The sequence below is a fragment of the Hyperolius riggenbachi genome, chromosome 10, assembly GCF_040937935.1.
Source record: "Hyperolius riggenbachi isolate aHypRig1 chromosome 10, aHypRig1.pri, whole genome shotgun sequence".
Lineage (NCBI taxonomy): Eukaryota > Metazoa > Chordata > Amphibia > Anura > Hyperoliidae > Hyperolius > Hyperolius riggenbachi.
The window spans coordinates 236,413,043-236,434,393 of record NC_090655.1 but is presented as its reverse complement, the minus strand read 5'-3'; the positions used below and the strand labels follow the sequence as shown (position 1 = coordinate 236,434,393).

Below are 21,351 nucleotides of genomic sequence, written 5' to 3'. Positions count from 1 at the left end.
CTGTTTGCATGATAAGTAGTAGCAGATTTGCATATGATTTGCATCTGAATTGAATGCGAAACGTGTAGAAAGTCTATAAAGGTGCTACACACTGAGCTGGTGGTCATTTCAGATGCAGCCTTAGTGGTATGCGCTGGCATTCTCCTCGCTAAGGAGAGCACTTGTCCATATAGTGGGAGACTCCATCACAGGTTGCGCCGTTTCTTCAGGACACATGGACAGCAAAATCTGATTTACTTGCACTTTGAACTGTTGAACATGCACAGCTTGTTCCACTGGTCTGGCCTCTTTGTACCAACATTTCTTGCAAACTCAAGAAAACATCGGAAGAAGACTTCCAAAACAACTTTTGGACTCTTAGCATATTAAGAATGCTGATGATGACTGGTTTGTCATGCAGTCTGTAGACTTGTAACTGGACAGTTTACAGGAGGGAAGGCAGCAGGGTAAAACATGCGAATTCAGCTTGGAGGATGTTGAATAAGGTACACATGTCAGACCTATTGCCCTTTTTGTAAAACCAAAAAAAGACCAGCATCTCCTTATCCAATGTCAACATAATTTTAGGTAATTCCATGGAGGAAGATAATATATTCCAGAACCTTACAGGAACCTGCCACCCAGAGCCAACAACCCTCCTTCCTTACACTGTATAATATCCCATAATTCCCAGCACTGCTCACCCCTTCCACCAGCAGCTCAATGATCTTGTTGGTGACTTCCAGGACCTTCTGTTTGGTGTTTCTCTTGAGCTTCAGGGAGTGAAGTGAAGCAATTGTAATTGTCATACGACCGCCAGACATCACAGGAACAACCATCTGTATCGAAAGAACAACCCTAATGTTATGTAACATTTCCAGATTCCTCCTCACCTCTTTGGTCAGATGTGTATTTTATTATTGAAAACCAGACTGATATCATGTGACCTCCCAGAATCCTCCTCACCTCTTCAGTCAGCTGTGTGCCGTATTAATGGAGATAAGTGATGTCATGTGACCTCCCGGAATCTTTTTCACCTCTTTGATCAGGCATGATTTATAAACTGAATATGAGTGATGTCACACCCCCCCCCCCTCCCTTCTCCCAGGAGTCCTCCTCACGTCTCTTATATGGTGTTTCATTAATAAAGATAATACTAATGTTATGTGACTTCTTTTATCCTACTTGTTGTCATGTGACCTCCCAGAATCCTCCTCAGCTCTCTGGTCAGGTGTGTTGTCAATGAATGGAGATAAGTTTGACATCATGTGACCCTCCCAGAATCCTCACCTCTCCAGTCAGTAGGAAGATGATTTCCAGAGTGAGGTTTAATATCCTCTCGGTCATGTGACTCCAGTCCTCATTCATCATGTGACCTGTGCAGGACGCTCTGCTCTGTAAAGCAATAAAAACGTAGTATTATCTAGACAGTAAGACTCTGCAAAGCAATTGTTTAACCCAGCACTTAACCCCCTCACCCTACACAGCACTTATCCCCTTCTCTCCTAACACAGCTACCCATCACTTATCCCCTCTCTCCATACACAGCACTTATCCCCTTCTCTCCATACACAGCTACCCATCACTTATCCCCTCTCTCCATACACAGCACTTATCCCCTTCTCTCCTAACACAGCTACCCATCACTTATCCCCTCTCTCCATACACAGCACTTATCCCCTTCTCTCCATACACAGCTACCCATCACTTATCCCCTCTCTCCATACACAGCACTTATCCCCTTCTCTCATAACACAGCTACCCATCACTTATCTCCTCTCTCCATACACAGCACTTATCCCCTTCTCTCCTAACACAGCTACCCATCACTTAACCCCTCTCTCCATACACAGCACTTATCCCCTTCTCTCATAACACAGCTACCCATCACTTATCCCCTCTCTCCATACACAGCACTTATCCCCTTCTCTCCTAACACAGCTACCCATCACTTATCCCCTCTCTCCATACACAGCACTTATCCCCTTCTCTCCTAACACAGCTACCCATCACTTATCCCCTCTCTCCATACACAGCACTTATCCCCTTCTCTCCCTCGACAGCCATCCAGCACTTCTTCCCCTCGTTTCCCTGCACAGCCATCCAGCACTTATCCCCATCTCTACATACAAAGCTACCCAGTACTTCTCACCTACTCAGTATTAGTAATAAAGTGTTAAGTAATTTTATATATACTAATCACATAGGAAAAATAAATATGCAGTCTCCAAAAATGGAAAAAAAGACACACAAAACAAAACCAGTTGACTCTGAAAAAGGGACTTGTTAATTTTGGATCAACTTACTTCAAAGAATACCTGAAGTAAGCAAACTCACTTCAGGTAAGATACTTACCTATGTAGAGCACATGTGAGCGCATCCGTACTGCACATGCGCGACTCTCAACTCATGCACACGCAACGCGGATGTGCCCATTTTTGGAAGCACTTGGGGTTGCAAGAACTGAAGGATGCAAGCGGTGTATAGAAGACAAAGCCGGTCCCATAACTTCAACGAGTGCGGTGCAGGGCAGGCTGGATCAAAGACCGGGAAGGCTCTATGGTATCCAGATCCATACCTTCCAACTTTTTGAGATGAGAAAGAGGGACACTTGAGCCACGCCCATGCCATACCCCTGATCACGCCCCGTCACACCCCTAGTCACGCATACCATAAAGATTTCATGAGAAAAATATGGTCCTTGCTATCCTGGTTAATTTTCCTTCATATTAACATTTTAAAATTAGTAATATATCAATTTAAAGGATGCGAATAATGTTTAGAGTCAAACACATTTTTTAGTAGATAAATATATATATTTACATAGAAAGAGGGACAAAGTCCTGAAAGAGGGACAAATGAGGAGGAAAGAGGGACATAGCTCCCAAAGAGGGACTGTCCCTCCGGAAGAGGGACAGTTGGGAGCTATCCAGATCCACACTCTGCATAGGTGTGTATCAAACCTCCTCACTACCATCTCCTTACTTTTTCATTATTGCCTTGCTGCAATCAGATACAATCCCTTCATCAGCTTTCTGCTATTACTAATAAACCCTACTACAATATGTGTGGCAGCAGCATTCAGTGATGAGGAAAAACAAGGAGTTACTTAGGGTAAATACAGAATCATTTCTTATTACCTCCTCTGCTGCCAGTCCCAGATATGTCTGCTCTATTTCACCCCCCTTTACCTCTAACCCCAAAGTTCCTGTCTGTACGACATCACTTCCTGTGACTGCCACCTTGTGGAGACCGCAAGAACTGCAGCCTGTGTTTTTAAAACACAGTGTTCAGGTTTAAAAGATACCAGAGAGAGGCCAAAGCATTGGGAGAAACAAGGGGGGGGGGGGGGAGCAGGCATGAATGAGGAGCTGTCCTGATGGCCCCCGCTCCCCCATTCTCCTTTGCCCCCCTCCTTTCATACCTAAAGCCCTTCGGCAGCCTCCACTGTGTCGCCAAAGTCAGGCATCACTACGCCTGCGTTGGCCTGGCTGCGCACATCCTACAGCACGCGACCGTGGCTGGGAGCAACCCTGCGCATGATGTAATCATGACATCATGCGCAGAGCACTCCAGGCCTTGCGCTGTAGGACGCGCGCAGCTAGGCCAACGCAGGCGCTGCGATACCCAACTCTGGCTACCCGGAAGAGGCTGCCAGAGGGGCTTTAGGTATGAAGGGAGGGGGCAGAGGAGAACGGGGGAACGGTGGGCATCAGGACAGCTCACCATACATGCCTGCTCCCCTGTTTCACCTAATGCTTTGGGCTCTGGTATACTTTAATTATTTACAAATAACATGTATATTGCACTTTTCTTCCAGCAGTCTCAAAGCGCTTGAGCTGCAGCCACAGGTCAGTAGGCAGTAGCAGTTTTAGGGAGTCTTGCCCAAGGACTCCTTACTGAATAGGTGCTGGCTTACTGAACAGGAAGAGCTGAAATTCAAACCTAGATTACCCTGTGTCAGAGGCAGAGCCCTTAACCATCACACTATCCAGTCCGCTACATTTAGGGTTAATCTGTGAGAAGCATACTTTGTTTTTCAAAGCAGTTCCAAAGCAGCACTTAATTATTACTATTATTGATATATATAGTGACCGCATTATCCGTGGTGCTGTACAATCGATTACAAACTATAGCAATTATTTTATTCAGCAGTGATGCATTGTGGGAGACATCATGTGCTCACTCCAATCTGAATAATCGCAAATACCTTCTGTTTTAAGAAGGCAACTTTCTGTTTTGAAAGGTAAAACAATACAATATAAACAATATAACAGTTAACAGTGGTGGATTACAGTTTGTGCAGTGAGCAGCAAATCAAATACAGATTTTTACAAAATGGTGAAAGATATGCAGGCACATTACACAAATTGTGAGATGAAAGGGGAAGAGAGCCTTGGCCAATCGGCCTTAGGGCCCTTTTCCACTAGCAGTCGCTAGCGTTCACGCTGAACGCTAGCGATTGCTGAATCGCAAAAGTACAAAAATTTGCGGCGATTTCCCGACGTTTGCGGTCGCGATTTTGCTATGCTATGCACTGCATAGCAAAATCGCGGCAATAATCGTTCCGCCGCGCGTTCGCGTTCCTGTAAAAAACGAATCGCGGTAGTGGAAATGACCTACCGCGATTCCTATGTTAAGAAGCAAACCGTAGCGATTGTAAAATCGCTAGCGGTTTGCGACTTTCCAATTCAGCCAGCGCAAACGCGCTAGTGGAAAAGGGCCCTTACAGTCTAACGGGTTACAGGATAATACAATAGGTGAAGGGAAGCTGTCTATGGCATAATAAAATGGTTATCAATTGCAGCTAAAATGGGTAGTACTTACGTATTATGCCGTCCAGGCAGTTACACACTCAGGAAAAGTGTATATAATGTTTCAATCCCTTCAACGTCAGCAAGTGTATACAATGTTTCAACCACTTTAGAGTCAAGTGTCTCAGATTACAGCATGGGATCTCTTTCAGTGGAGGTGCTGTGGCTGTGCAGAATGAGCATATTTACTTACATAATACATTACAGTACATAACTTGAGTAACAGGAAAGAAATAGTTTAGTAACCCTTAAACCCTCCCCCCCCCCAACACTAACCCTTAACTTCCCCCTAACCTCCCCTTCCCCTCCTTAACTCCTAACCCTAACCCTTAACCTCCCTCCTCCTTAACCTACCCCTTAACCTCCCCCCTTAACTCCTAACCTTAACTCCTACCCCTTAACCCCTAACCTTAAAGGGGCACTACAGCGAAAAAATTTGTAATTTAAAATATGTGCAAACATATACCAATAAGAAGTACATTTTTTTCCAAAGTAAAATGAGCCATAAATGACGTTTCTCCTATGTTGCTGTCACTTACAGTAGGTTGTCGAAATATGACAAAAGTGACAGGTTTTGGACTAGTCCATCTCTTTATAGGGGATTCTCAGGGATATATTTATTTTCAAAAGCACTTCGTGAATGTCTGTCAGTTGCTCTGTCAAACTGTCAAAAAACTGTGTAGCGAGCAGGGAAGCTGGCCAGCATCATTGTTTAAATCCTTTTTAGGGAATATCTTTATAAAGAATAAAAGCCTTGCTGAGAATCCCCTATGAACAGATGGGCTAGTCCAAAACCTGTCACTTCTGTCAGATTTCTACTGCCTACTGTAAGTGGCAGCATTATAGGAAAAAAGTAATTTATGGCTCATTTTACTCGTACTTTTTATTTGTATGCACATATTTTAAATTTTACAATTTTTCGCCATAGTGCCCCTTTAACTTCCCCCTCCTTGAAGGGGTTCTGTTTTACCTTTTTAAAAACAAAAACTGCCACTTACCTGGGGCTTTTATCGGCCCCTTGCAGACGCCATTCCCCGCCGCCGGCACCAGTGTACTTATTGGTCTAAAAAGACGAATAGAAGTGCGGCTGCGCAGCCCTGGCCGTGTACGTGCTCAATCCCGCACACGTCAGCGGGAGTTTACTGACCAGGCACAGTACGAAGTTTTCCTGTAGTGCGCCTGCGCAGTAAGCTCCCGCTGACGCACGTGGGAGCGGGCACGCGCAGCCGCACTTCTATTCCTCTAGTTAGATGAATAATTACACTGTTGCCGGCGGGGAACAGCGCATTGGAAGAGGACGGCGCGGGACAATCCGGCTGCAGGGGGCCGATAGAAACCCCAGATAAGTGGCAGTTTTTGTTTTTAAAAAGATAAACAGAACCCCTTTAACCCCTAACCTTAACCTTAACTTTTCACCTCCCCCCTCAACTCCTAACCTTAACTCTTAACCTCCCCCCTCCTTAACTCATAACTTTAACCTCCCCCTCCTTAAAGCGGACCCAAACCAAACTTTTTTTAATTCAAAATATTTCGTTGCACCACTCTGACACATACAAATAGAGGTGTACCGAACGGTTCGCCGGCGAACGGTTCCAGGCGAACATTGGGGGTTCGCGTTCGCCTGCGCCAGGCGAACTTTTCCGGAAGTTCGATTCGCCCCATAATGCACTATGAGGGTCAACTTTGACCCTCTGCATCACAGTCAGCAGGCACATTGTAGCCATTCAGGCTACAGTAAGCCCTGGAGCCCCACCCCCCCTTATATAAGGCAGCCTCCGGCGGCCATTACAGTCACTCGTGTGCCTGCTAGAGAGAGGAAAGGGACAGCTGCTGCAGACTTTTTCTCTTAGGGACAGATTAGTTAGGTTCTAGGCTGCTTTGCTTGTTCCTGACTGATTAATATTGCTTTTAAAGCACCCAGCAACAGCTCTTTTCAGAGCTCATCCTGTACATTTTTTTTTTCTGACACTTTTGTTGCATGCACAGCCTTGCTAATTGATAGTGTGTGTGCCACTGCCAGCAGCCCAGCACATTCAGTGACTGACTGACTGCCTGTGTGTGTGACAGGGAGCTGCACATTGTACTACCCAGTACTGCATATACCCCAGTACCTGTTGTGTTTACTTAACCCACCTCATCACTGCATATACCTAGCTTTGTGTTGAGTGAACCCAGCTCACTGCATCTAACTACCCAGTACCTGTTGTGTTTACTTAACCCACCTCATCACTGCATATACCTAGCGTTGTGTTGAGTGAACCCAGCTCACTGCATCTAAGTCTAACTACCTGTTGTGTTGAGTGAGAACCCACCTCACTGCATCTTAAGTACCTTTACTGTATACTGTTCAGTGAACCCACCTCACTGCATCTAACTACCCAGTACCTGTTGTGTTTACTTAACCCACATCATCACTACATATACCTAGCGTTGTGTTGAGTGAACCCAGCTCACTGCATCTAACTACCTGTTGTGTTGAGTGTGAACCCACCTGGCCACCTCACTGCATCTAACTACCTGTTGTGTTGAGTGAGAACCCACCTCACTGCATCTTAAGTACCTTTACTGTTGAGTGAACCCAGCTCACTGCATCTAACTACCTGTTGTGTTGAGTGTGAACCCACCTGGCCACCTCACTGCATCTAACTACCTGTTGTGTTGAGTGAGAACCCACCTCACTGCATCTTAAGTACCTTTACTGTTGAGTGAACCCAGCTCACTGCATCTAACTAGTACCTGTTGTGTTTACTTAACCCACCTCATCACTGCATATACCTAGCCTTGTGTTGAGTGAACCCAGCTCACTGCATCTAATTACCTGTTGTGTTGAGTGTGAACCCACCTGGCCACCTCACTGCATCTAACTACCTGTTGTGTTGAGTGAGAACCCACCTCACTGCATCTTAAGTACCTTTACTGTTGAGTGAACCCAGCTCACTGCATCTAACTACCTGTTGTGTTGAGTGTGAACCCACCTGGCCACCTCACTGCATCTAACTACCTGTTGTGTTGAGTGTGAACCCACCTGGCCACCTCACTGCATCTAACTACCTGTTGTGTTGAGTGAGAACCCACCTCACTGCATCTTAAGTACCTTTACTGTTGAGTGAACCCAGCTCACTGCATCTAACTACCTGTTGTGTTGAGTGTGAACCCACCTGGCCAGCTCACTGCATCTAACTACCTGTTGTGTTGAGTGAGAACCCACCTCACTGCATCTTAAGTACCTTTACTGTTGAGTGAACCCAGCTCACTGCATCTAACTACCCAGTACCTGTTGTGTTTACTTAACCCACCTCATCACTGCATATACCTAGCCTTGTGTTGAGTGAACCCAGCTCACTGCATCTAACTACCTGTTGTGTTGAGTGTGAACCCACCTGGCCACCTCACTGCATCTAACTACCTGTTGTGTTGAGTGAGAACCCACCTCACTGCATCTTAAGTACCTTTACTGTTGAGTGAACCCAGCTCACTGCATCTAACTACCCAGTACCTGTTGTGTTTACTTAACCCACCTCATCACTGCATATACCTAGCCTTGTGTTGAGTGAACCCAGCTCACTGCATCTAACTACCTGTTGTGTTGAGTGTGAACCCACCTGGCCACCTCACTGCATCTAACTACCTGTTGTGTTGAGTGAGAACCCACCTCACTGCATCTTAAGTACCTTTACTGTTGAGTGAACCCAGCTCACTGCATCTAACTACCCAGTACCTGTTGTGTTTACTTAACCCACCTCATCACTGCATATACCTAGCCTTGTGTTGAGTGAACCCAGCTCACTGCATCTAATTACCTGTTGTGTTGAGTGTGAACCCACCTGGCCACCTCACTGCATCTAACTACCTGTTGTGTTGAGTGAGAACCCACCTCACTGCATCTTAAGTACCTTTACTCTTGAGTGAACCCAGCTCACTGCATCTAATTACCTGTTGTGTTGAGTGTGAACCCACCTGGCCACCTCACTGCATCTAACTACCTGTTGTGTTGAGTGAGAACCCACCTCACTGCATCTTAAGTACCTTTACTGTTGAGTGAACCCAGCTCACTGCATCTAATTACCTGTTGTGTTGAGTGTGAACCCACCTGGCCACCTCACTGCATCTAACTACCTGTTGTGTTGAGTGAGAACCCACCTCACTGCATCTTAAGTACATTTACTGTTGAGTGAACCCAGCTCACTGCATCTAACTACCTGTTGTGTTGAGTGTGAACCCACCTGGCCACCTCACTGCATCTAACTACCTGTTGTGTTGAGTGAGAACCCACCTCACTGCATCTTAAGTACCTTTACTGTTGAGTGAACCCAGCTCACTGCATCTAACTACCTGTTGTGTTGAGTGTGAACCCACCTGGCCAGTGGCCACCTCACTGCATCTAACTACCTGTTGTGTTGAGTGAGAACCCACCTCACTGCATCTTAAGTACCTTTACTGTTGAGTGAACCCAGCTCACTGCATCTAATTACCTGTTGTGTTGAGTGTGAACCCACCTGGCCACCTCACTGCATCTAACTACCTGTTGTGTTGAGTGAGAACCCACCTCACTGCATATAGCTAGCATACCCCCGAGATGGACAAAATGGACAAACCAGGTAGAGGAAGAGGTAGAGGCAGACCCAGAGGAAGGCCACCAGGCATCGGCAGGTCTGTGGCTGTGCGAGGTGGTGTTGCTGTGATTTCATGCGGACCTGCCCCAAAATACAGTGCTCAGAAGAAGGCATGTGCCATCACTTCCCAAAATCGTGAGGAGGTGATTGAGTATTTAACACAGAACACCTCATCTCCCGCAGCCACCAGCGCTACAACAAGCACCACATCCGCTGCATTTGACACTTCGCAGGAGTTATTTGGTGGTGGTGGTGAAATCACTGATTCCCAGCCACTACTGCAACAACAACAAGAAGGCGCAGGTACACCACCTCATACGTCTGAGTTAGGTGGCGATAGTATGGACGTAACGTGTGTGGATGGGGATGATGGTGGACCACCTGAAGTTGGTGCACTTGAGGAGGTGTCTGAGGAAAGCGCAGCTGGCCAGGAGGATTATGATGACGATTATACGGATACCACATATGTTCCCGGTAGAGGAGATGACCAGGGGGACAGTTCAGAGGAGGAGTCAGAGAGGAGTAGGAGGAGACGACTCCATGATAGAAGCAGAGGGAGCTCGTCCTCAGAAAAAGCTGGGGGCAGTGTCCGGTGCCATGTATCGCCAGCTATGGCCAGGGAGCACACATGCCCTTCAACGTCAGCTGCTGCTGATGCCACCGTAGCGCCATCAGCCCAGGGGGCCTCAGCGGTTTGGAAATTTTTTCACGTGTGTGTCTCAGATCGGAGCCAAGCCATTTGTTGTCTCTGCCAGCAAAAATTGAGCCGTGGAAAGGCCAACTGTCACGTAGGGACAAGTGCTTTACGAAGGCACCTGGAGAGAAGGCACAAACGCTATGGCAAGAACACCTGAGGAAAAGAAGCACCCCTCAAAAGACAAGCAGCGGAGAACAACCGTGGCAGCCGTCACAGGGGGCTTCTGCTGCTCCACGTTCCCATGGTATTGTTCGTGGCTGGGGGGAGGAAGAATGGATACACTTTTAAACAATTTAAAAATACAACCATCTAAACTTTCAAACAATTTAAAAATACAACCATCTAAACTTTCAAACAATTTAAAAATACAACCATCTATCATTTTCAAAAAATTAAAAAAAAAGGGCAAAAAAACTTGCCCTCCGTAAAACATTCTTGGCAAATGCTTTCGACTTGGTTTGTCTTCCGCTGGCTCAAGGGTCCATCTGACCACAGATGCCTGGTTTTTTTTTTTTATTTTAATTTTTTTTTTTTTATTTTTTTTTTTTTTTACCTCAATGAGTTCTGGGTCACCATGAGCTTGCTGGTTAGTCTGTGCCTCTCGGATTTACAAGCCCTACTCCATAGAGCCAAATTAATCCATGCCATGCACTGATGAGGATCAAACAATCCGAAACAGCCTGTATGCATGTTGGATTATTATGGCTCTGTACACATTAACAAGCTGACACATCATTGCATTCCAGCGGTTCTGGAGGTGTGTTTAGCTTCTAAGGGTACAATGGTTAATTTGCATATATTCAGCAGTGGTGCCTGGGAGACATCTCAAGCTCACTCTAACCTGAATTATCGCAAATTCTTTCTGTTTTAGGAAAGCAAACTTTTGGATGTGTAGTGGTAGCCGTTTCTCAGGCTCCACACCGGATTCCATCCCTCATTCCCCGGCCATTACCCGGGGTCACAAATGACAGACTTGCCCGCCTCCATATGATTCTCGTGAAAGGAATGTGGTGTCATCTTTGCCCGCCATAACTGGTTCTTGTTAAAGGATTTAAAGTACATTCATTTCAAATACACAGCAGGGCCTCGAAAGTCCTCCTCCTGTATTGTTATTTTTGGTCACTACCTCGGGGCGGGCGGGCGTGCATGCCTGCCCGCTGCCCTCCTTGGATGTGTAGTGGTAGCCGTTGCTCAGGCTCCACACCGGATTCAAACCTCTCATTCCCCGGCCATTACCCGGGGTCACAATGGCAGACTTGCCCGCCTCCACAGGATTCTCATTGTAGCGGTACTGAACAAGTACACAGCAAGTAGAAAATGTAAATTAAAAACAAAACGTAAGCTTTTTAACAATGCCATGGAAAGTTGAGAAGGAAGTCACACATTACCTGACATCACTGAGTGAGGAAGAGCAATCACGCCATGTTGTGCAGTAGTCCAGCATGGCCGTCACTACACAAACAGCTGTTTGCGGTGCGTTACACAGTGAGTTTGGTGTGTCAGTGTGAAGCAGTACTCTAATTACACTCCCTGTTTGATGTATACACATGCAAGATGTTTGAAAGCACTTTAGGCCTGCAATTTAGCATTCAATGTGATTTCTGCCCTTAAAACGCTGCTTTGCGTCACATCCAGATTTTTCACCGGGACTTTTGGCATGTATCCCACTCCGCCATGCCCCCCTCCAGGTGTTAGACCCCTTGAAACATCTTTTCCATCACTTTTGTGGCCAGCATAATTTTTTCTATTTTTCAAAGTTCGCCTCCCCATTGAAGTCTATTGCGGTTCGCGAATTTTTCCGCGAACCGAACCTTCTGCGGAAGTTTTCGAACTGAAAATCGGAGGTTCGCGACATCTCTACATACAAAGATAAATAAACACTCCTTCAAGCCTATGAGCATTTCAGTGCATACTTTTCACTCTTCTCTTTTCATAACTAGGGTTATACAGGTGGCAGCCATTAGCAATTCCTCTTTTGCAGGACACCACCTACTCCACCAGTTTGCCGGATTCTGTCCGGCAATATGAAAGGAAGGGAGGGGTTGCTCCAATAAATGTAAAATATTTTATATTTGTCATCATGCAGCTGAAAAAGGCTGATATGTATTATTATAATTTAGTAAATAGATTTTATTTCTGAAATCTTGTATTTTTAATTTGGGTCCACTTTAACCCCTAACCTTAACCCTAAGCTTTCACCTCCCCCTCAGCTCCTAACCTTAACCTCCCCCCTCCTTAACTCCTAACTTTAATCTCCCCCTACTTAACCCCTAACCTTAACCCTAACCCTTAACCTCCCTCTTTATAACCCTAATCTGCCTTAATCCCTAACCTTAATCTCCTCGCCCCCTCCTTAAAGCCTAACCTTAACAGTAACCCTTAAGCCCCCTCCTTCACTCTTAACCATTTACCCCCCCCCCCTTAACTCCTAGACTTATCCTCTCTGCCCCCCTCCTTAATGCTTAACCCTAACCCTTAATCCCACCTCGTTAACACCTAACCTTAAACCTAACCCCCCAAGGTTAGGAGTTATGGGGGGGAGGGATAAGGTTAGAAGTTAAGGAGGGGGAGGTTAGGGGTTAAGGAGGGAGGTTAAGGTTAGGGGTTAAGGAGGGAGAGTTGCTTAAAGAGACACTGAAGCAAAAAAAATATGATATAGTGAATTGGTTGTGTACTATGAATAATTACTAGAAGATAAGCAGCAAAAAAAATATTCTCATATTTTTATTTTCAGGTATATAGTGTTTTTTCTAACATTGCATCATTCTATAATATGTGCAGATTACACAACACTCAGCATTCAAAATGATTCTTTCAGAGCAGTCTGTGAACTAATGACCTCTCCTCTGGCAGAGGAAAAGTAAATAGTTCAGGAACAGTTGAGATAATAAAAGTCAGAAAACAGCCCTCTCCACGACTTTGAAAGTCGTAGAGCCTAAAGGACTTACGAGGCCAAGTACAGTAAAAAAAAAATAAAAAAAGTTAACTACCTGGATCAGCTTGTAAGGCACGGAGGACGCCGTCCGCGCCCTTCGTGCCGTTCCGCCTGGTCCCCGCCGCCAAACAGCCCCCCGAACGCGCCCCCAGTCTGTACCAAGATGGCCGCCGGAGCTGGCTGCGGCTGCGCAGTCCGCATAGCAGCGAGTGCGGCTGCGCAGCTCTAAAGCCAACCCCCCGATCACGCAACAGTGGATCGGGGGGTTGGCCTTAGAGCTGCGCAGCCGCACTCGCGGCTATGCGGACTGCGCAGCTCTGGCGGCCATCTTGGTACAGGCTGGGGAACCCGACCCGGGCCGCGCGGTCGGGGACCGTTCGGGGGGCTGTTCGGCGGCGGGGACCAGGCGGAACGGCACGGCGTCCTCCGTGCCTTACAAGCTGATCCAGGTAGCTAACTTTTTTTATTTATTTTTTTACTGTACTTGGCCTCGTAAGTCCTTTAATGGCTTTTTTACATAGAGATAACAACTGGAGTTTCTTAAGTCTTCCTGTACTGGAAACAATTAGACTGATGTATCTGATCGTAATGTTTTATTTCTTAGCTGTACTACAAATACAAATCATAATATCATAATTTTTTTTTCGCTTCAGTGTCTCTTTAAGAGTTAAGGTTAGGGGTTAAGAAGGGGGAGTTAGGGTTAAGGTTAGGAGTTGAGTGGGAGGTTAAGGTTAGGAGTTAAGGAGGGGGGAGAGGTTAAGGATAGGGGTTAAAGAGGGGGGGGTTAAAGGTTAGGGCTAAGGTTAAGAGTTAAGAAGGGAGTTAAGGGTTAGGAGTTAGGGGTTAAGGGGGAGGTTAAGGAGGAGGAAGGTTAAGGATAGGAGTTAAGGAGGGGAAGGGGGGTTGTTAAGGTTAGGGGTTAATGAGGAGAGGGGATTAAGGGATAAGGAGTAGGATTTAAAGGAGTTATTAGGGAAAAAAAGTCAACATTAGCTTTACTCACCTAGGGCTTTCTCCAGCCCCTTGCAGCCGACTGTCCCATGCCGACCTCTAAGCTCCCCGCCACTGTCCCGGTCTCTGTCCTCGGTATTCAGGCCTCACTGCGGCTGCAAGAAGTGCCGCTCTCAATCACGGCCACGTGGGCCACGACGAACTTCGCAGGCTGCGCAGTTCGCCGCGGCCCACGTGGCCGTAATTGACAGCAGCACCTCGCGCAGCCGCAGTGAGACCGACCCCGCAGTCGGCCTGAATACCGAGGACGGAGAGCGGGACAGCGGCAGGGAGCGGAGAGGTCGGCGTGGGACAGTGGGCTGCAAGGGGCTGGAGAAAGCCCTAGGTGAGTAAAGCTAATTTTGACTTTTTTTCCCTGATAACTCCTTTTAAGGATGGTGGTAAAGGGTTAGGGTTAAGGTTATGGGTTAAGGAGGAAGGTTAAGGGTTTAGTAAACAATTTTTTTTCTTGTTTTTTTAGTTATGCACTGTAATTTATCTTTTTTTTTTTTTTTTTTTTAATAATTTTTATTCCAAGAAAGCTTTGTAACAATCACTGTTTGTACATTTCAGCAATATCAAAAATAACTGTAGGTCAGGACATTATTAATGTTAACAATTACAGTATTGTGATTAAAGGAAGTCCTTCTTCCAGATAGTCCAAGTCTTATTTGCGTGTTTTAGCTTTCTTTGCTTTTTCTTATTTTTATTCTTTCCCTTTGTTCTATGCATAAAATAAACAGAATAGTCATTGCTAGATTGTGAGGGTTCCAGTGTAATCATGGTCTCTGTTCAAGATAATCCCAAGAGCCCATATGGGGCTAGTAAACTGGGCCCAGTGCTATTCTACATCAACCTTCCCTCGGCGGAGGGAATGTGTCTAATCAGATATAACACAGCAATGACCTTAACATTCTCTAAAACTACAACATACAGATCCTGATGATATTATTATTCCCATCACATCTTAACATTATCACATCAGTTTTAATCTTTAGCTCTATTCAACCTGAATCTGTCAATTAGATCCACACAAATATCTATGGCTTTTTCCTGTGAGCAAGGTATGTATTACAGACTTGGCCTAAAATATTCCATTCTATGGGCGTGTCAGCATAGAAAGAGAGAATGAAAGGGGGCTCAAATACCAACATCCAGAAACCCTAGAGTGCCCGCAATGTGCCTAGTGAGGTACCATTTGGTATATTTGAATGGTTCCATAAGAGCTAACAGATCCGTTCCTGCAACATAATGTTTGATGAATGGAGTCCAAATTTTAAAGAATTTAGCTGTATTTTTTGATTTACACTGTTCAGCATCAAATTTATTGATATACATTAGTTTACTCATTGTATCAACTAGGTTTCTGGATGTTGGAGGAGTTGAGTAAACCCATTGCGTTAAAATACATTTTTTGGCTGCTAGAAAAGCCAGATGCTCGAGAGGCTTTAATGGCATATCTTTATCGCTTGTAGCAGGGTCTATAACATGAAAAAGAGCATCCCAAGGATCGTTCCCTCTCTGTATTTTAGTTAGGTTCAGACACATGGCACGAGTCTCAAGCCAAAACTGTTGTATATTGGGACAAGACCACAATAAGTGGAAGAGGTCTGGGTAAGAGTATGCACACTTCAGGCAGGAGGTCAGATAGTCCGTCCTTCCCGTTGCTTGTTTAAAGTTAAATGCATAGTATCCTTTATGTATAATTTTCATCTGCATTTCCCTCCATGTTTCCGCTGTAATAATTGAACAGACTGTTGTCCATCCTTTCTCCAGCAACGGGGCCATCACTTCTGTGGTAGTGCGTAACATTTTAGCCCAGTAGGAGAGGTGCTTAAAGGGGGCAGCGCCAAGTTTAAATAGTCTCAACTCTGTGTACAAGTCAGAAATGGATTTTTTTTCTTGTAGGGGGGCGATAATCTTGTAAAATTGCTCATGAGAAGGGAGAGAGGCTTTTGGGCCCAAGGATGCATCTATGTAATGTTTCACCTGGTGATATACCATGACTGAATTATTGTGAAGCTTATATTTTTTTTGTAATGAGGAAAAGTTTAGCAGACGCGCATCTGGGCCTAATACATCTGCTAAGTTTGTTATCCCTCTTTTCTCCCATATTCTAGAGATATTTGTACCTTGGCCTCCTGGGAAATCTGGAGAGGACCACAGGGGTAATAATGGAGAAATATGACCTGGGAGAGAAATGCATTTACGGAGTTCTCTAAAGGCTAAACATGTGTCTCTCAACAAGATATTTTTCCTTATTTTGTCAGGTAGTTTGGTTATTTTGGAGTGTAAGATTCCAGCTAGAGACCATGGGGAACATAGTTCCTGTTCAAGAATAGTGTTCGTGAAAAAATTTGTGTGGGCTAGCCAATCTCTAGCATGCCTCAGAATAGAAACCAAGTTATATGCCCTAATGTTCGGAAAATTAACCCCAATTCTCTCCCTTGGGTTTTGCAAAAGCCTGAGTGGTATTCTTGCTCTTTTTCCCTTCCACAGAAAAGCTTTGAAGGCTCGTGTCATGGTCTGAATATCTTTGTGTCTCAAAAGTATTGGCAAGGTCTGGAGCGGATAAAGAAGTCTGCCAAAGCTAATCATCTTTATAAGGTTTGACCTACCCAAAAGAGACAGGGGTAAACCCCTCCATTGTTCCAGTTCCGCCACGACCCTTGTAATAATGGGGGTGAAATTAAGAAAATAGAGTTTTGTTGCATCTCTAGGTACTTTTATTCCCAAGTAGTATATATATTCTTTAGCTATCTGAATACCTACATTTTCTGTTAGGTACCGGACTATTGATTGGGGTGTATGGGGGTCTAGAAACAGGATTTCTGATTTTGTTTTATTTATATGGAGGCCCGAAAATGTTCCAAAGTGTTCTAGTAGCTCAAAGACTCCTTGTAGGTCTCTCTTAGGATTCCCTATGTATAACAAAATGTCATCGGCAAACAAAGAACAATGGATAGATTTAGTTCCCAGTGTTAACCCCTGAAAGACCTCCCCTGTTCTGATAAATTCTGCTAGTGGTTCTATAGCTAAATTGAATAGGAGAGGAGAGAGGGGGCAACCCTGGCGCGTGCCTTTGCAGAGATGTATGACTGAGGAAGCAACTCCTTCCACTATTATTTTAGCCGTTGGGGAATCATATATTGAGTGGATATAATTTAAAAATGTTCCACCAAATCCCATTTTTATCATAACCTTATCCAACCAGTCCCATCTGATACTATCGAAGGCCTTCTCTGCATCCAGGGACAAAATAGCCCCCAGACGCAGAGAAGGACCTCCCAAACGCGCATTTTCTAAAACGGCCATGACCCTTCGAATATTTAGAACCGCTGCTCTTCCCTGGACGAACCCTACTTGGGAGTCCTTTACCAGCCCAGGAAGGAGAAGAGCAAGACGTTGTGCTAAGACCTTGGAAAGCAACTTAACATCGCAGTTGAGCAAGGATATAGGGCGATATGACCCGGGATCTAAGAGATCTTTGTTCTTTTTAGGGAGAATTTTAATAAAAGCTTCCCGAGCTGTGTCGGGGAGTTGTTCCTTCCTTAAGATATGATTATACAGGTTACCCAGGTATGGAGCTACATCTTTCTTTAGACCTTTAAAAAATTCAAATGAGAACCCATCTGGCCCTGGCGCTTTACCGCTGGGACTATCCTTCAGTGTTACCATTATCTCTGCCTCAGTGATCGGGGCATTAAGCATATCCATATCATCTTCTGATAGTCGAGGTAGGTGTAATTTATCAAGGAAGTCATTGGCTCCCGAATTAGGTTTAGAGGGGCTTTCATATAATTTTTGGTAGTATTCATGGAATATTTTTGCAATGTCAGCAGGGTCCGTGAAAATCTGACCTTTTTTGTTTCTAATGTGCGTGATATGTTGGAATTTATGTTTGCCTCGTGCTATATTTGCCAAAAGTTTACCCGCCTTATTACCAAATTTGAAAAAGGTCCAATCGTTGTGTGACCTCCAGAACATTGCGTACCTGTTATATAGTAAGTCTAGAGCTTGTTTAGCATCTATCCATTTTTGCCACGAGGGCTCAGACATGGATGTGATATATTCATTGTATGTATGTCTGGCTTTGACAGAGGCTTGTGAATATTCGTCAAAGGCCTTTTTCTTTCTTCTGCTGACATATGCCGAAATCTCCCCTCGCATCACCGACTTGCCGGCTTCCCAAAATAGCACTGGGTCTTTTACGTGTTCTTTGTTATTACGGACATAATCTAGCCACCACATCTGGAGTTGATTCAAAAAATCCTCATCGTTAATTAAATAAGTAGGAAATCTCCACTGTTTGAATGACAATGTACTCTTACCCGCTAAATTTATCTGCAGTGATATTGGGGCATGGTCTGATATTGTAATTTCTGCGATTTATGTTTTTGAGATTGAACGCATTGTGAATGGTGTCACCAAAAACATGTCTATACGTGATAGGGACCTATGCACTGGCGAGTAGAAAGAGAAGTCCCTATGAAGAGGATTTAGAAATCTCCATGCATCTAACAGATTAAGGGAGTCTACAAAAGTGGCCATTCTTTTATCATTTTCATTAGCATTTATGTTGGATAAAGGTTTTGCTGCTTGTTGTCTATCTTCAAAAGGGTTAAGAACAGCGTTCCAGTCCCCTCCCATTAGACATATATTTGATGGGGATATGGCAGATAAAAGAGAAGTAATTTCTGATAGGAAATGTTCATTAGCCACGTTGGGGCCATATAAGTTAAAGATAGACAGCTGCGTTCCTCTTATTTCCATATCTAATTGTATCCATCTCCCCTCTAACTCGTCTATTTTCTGATGAAGAATTTTGCATTGTAATGATTTGTTAAGCAGAATTAAAGTCCCAGGATTTCTACCTTTTGCGGGAGCCCCCACTACAGTACCCACCCATAGTTTTTGCATTAGCCTGTACTCATCTGGCCTCAGGTGGGTTTCCTGTAGCAAAGCCACATCAGCCTTCAATCTATGTAGATGTCTCAGAATCTTTATTCTCTTTTCACCAGTCCTGAGGCCCTTCACATTCCAAGATATTACATTTATCTCAGGGAGGTAACCATATCAAGCGGATTTTACAAAAGATTAATAATAAAGTATTGTGGGGGAGTTGCATCCCAGCAGAGTACAACTCGCTCCCAGAGGACAAATTTTGTGTGGATCTTAATGAGTCTGATGTGAGGGATAGTGGATCACTAATCAAACAGAACAGTAAAACTATGTACAAAAACATCTTATTATTCACTCTCGTAGGACTTCCTTTTTTCCTCATGTAAAGTAAAAGCAATAAAATGGCGAGCCACATTGCGGTGCGAGGCCGTGATCGGGCCCCATGCGTGCAAGACACACCAGGGGCACAACCAGGACCCACATCCCATTTTTTATATAAGTCAGTGTCTCTCGTCATCTCATTACCCACACTTATACTACTCCAGTCCTTGTAGGAACTAGTAGTTAATGAACATTTTCATTTAAAAGCAAAAATAACATTTACCTCCACATCGTGTAACAAATATATATCTACCGAGAGAGGGAGGCCACATTATAAAGCAAAAAGGAATTTAAATGTTTACCAATATGAGCATGTGGACTATCAACCTCTACAACGGTGTATTCAATAGTAATTCCCCCCATTTCCAGCTGCATCCCCTATTCCCCTGTTGTCATATTTGCTCAGCTTCAAGGTGTTGCACATGGAAGCGTGTCATCTCCAGAGCCGTTGGTGTATGTTTGGTCAGCCTTGATGCATGGAGATTTAGATGGCGGGCCCTCCCCCGCAGTAGCAAAGCTGGATGCAATGCTCCTTCTTGCGTTGGGGGAATGTACAAGCGTATGATTTTCTTGTAGGCTTGTAGCATAAGTATGTGCATCAGATGCATCAGTAAATGTCTTAGTAGTAAAGTCAGGATGATAGATTTTAAGTACTGCCGGGTAGACTAATGCAAAGCGTATTTTCTTATGTATTAGCATCTGGCATGTGGGAGAAAATTCCTTACGGGCTTTCGATACTTCCGCCGAAAAGTCCGCAAAAACCAGCACCTTATTCCCCTCGATGTCCAAAGATTTCTGTGATCTGAAGGCTTGTAATATCTTGTTCCTGTCATTGTAATCCAGATATCGGGCTATTACCACCCTTGGTCTTTTGAATTCAGGTTTTAGAGGGCCTAAACGATGCGCGCGTTCAACTTTCAGAGGGCCTGTAATTCCTAGTTTGTCAGGGATTATGTCCATACACAGCTCCATCAGCGTATCAGGTTTAAATGATTCGGGTATACCCACGAACTTAAGATTGTTCCGGCGAGACCTATTTTCTAGATCGTCTATACGGTCTGCAAAAATAATTTGTTTTTTGTCAGAGAGGTCAGTTTGCTTCTGCACTAGTACCATTGTATCTTCAAGCTGACTTATGCGTTTTTCACTTTCTTGCAGTCGTTCACTGTGATCTTTGAGCTGCGTCACAATGGGAGCCATTTGGTCTGCGATTGCTTTTGTTATAATAGCAGAGAGATCATGTTGCAAATATGATGCTACTTCAGCCGCTAGTTTTTTATAGTTAATAGAAGGAGGTTTCCCCTGACGACCTGCTGGAGAGTCATTTTCACTGGCAGATTCCATTTCTAAAGCCGGATTGCTTTTAGATTTAAAGTTAGACCGTATTTTAGGGCGAAGTGGTGACTTTTTGGTACGTTGGGATTTGGCCAAAAATTTGTCCATTCCTATGATTTGGCTGGCGTGTAATGTTAAAGCAGTCACAAAAAGGAAAAAAAAGAATAAGAGCACAAAGTAAAATTGTCTCACCAATTAGCAGATACTTGTGTGAGTGGAGGAGGTTGTTAATAGATTAAGTTCGATCCGTTTCACTGTGTGTTGCTTCAGGCGAAATAGCCCAATTGCTTGCTCTTAGGCCTCCTTCCTCGTGTATGATCTTACCCTCTCAACAGGGTATCTTGTGCCCATATGTCCCCAGGGAGGTTGCAGTGAGGAGAGATGGTTTCCGCTGTACTATGCGGATTTCTGGCAAGGAGCGCGGTTGCTGGGCCCAGCCGGGAACTCAGTCCGGGTGAGGTGTTGAGAGAGGTGCCCGTCCAGCACAGAAGAGTGCAGTCTTGCCCCCGAGATGTCCGTCTGGGGATTGCAGAGGGTGTGGGTGAGTTCTGCTGCGCAGTGCGGACCTCCGACGTGAGTTGTGTGTGTTGGGCCTAGCCGCCGGCAGAAGCCGGGGACTAAATTTGCGTGGAATGCGGGGAGCAGCGCGTGTCTGGCGCGGAAGATCGCGGGTTGGTGTCAACGTGTCCGCCCGGGTCCTGAGTA

The 21,351-nt window shown here is 44.9% G+C and overlaps 1 protein-coding gene across 1 annotated transcript in view; it reads right to left on the bottom strand.

Annotated features, from left to right (window-relative positions):
* Positions 1–18,279, bottom strand: part of LOC137536957 (uncharacterized) — a 31,433-nt gene extending 13,154 nt beyond the window's left edge. Inside the window, exons 1-4 of the mRNA XM_068259123.1 lie at positions 17,256–18,279; positions 3,120–3,247; positions 1,270–1,374; positions 684–818 (exon numbers count right to left, since the gene is read on the bottom strand). Coding sequence (XP_068115224.1) covers positions 684–818; positions 1,270–1,374; positions 3,120–3,247; positions 17,256–18,279 — 1,392 coding nt within the window. The remainder of the gene's footprint in view (positions 1–683; positions 819–1,269; positions 1,375–3,119; positions 3,248–17,255) is intronic.
* Between the last annotated feature and the right edge of the window lie 3,072 nt (positions 18,280–21,351).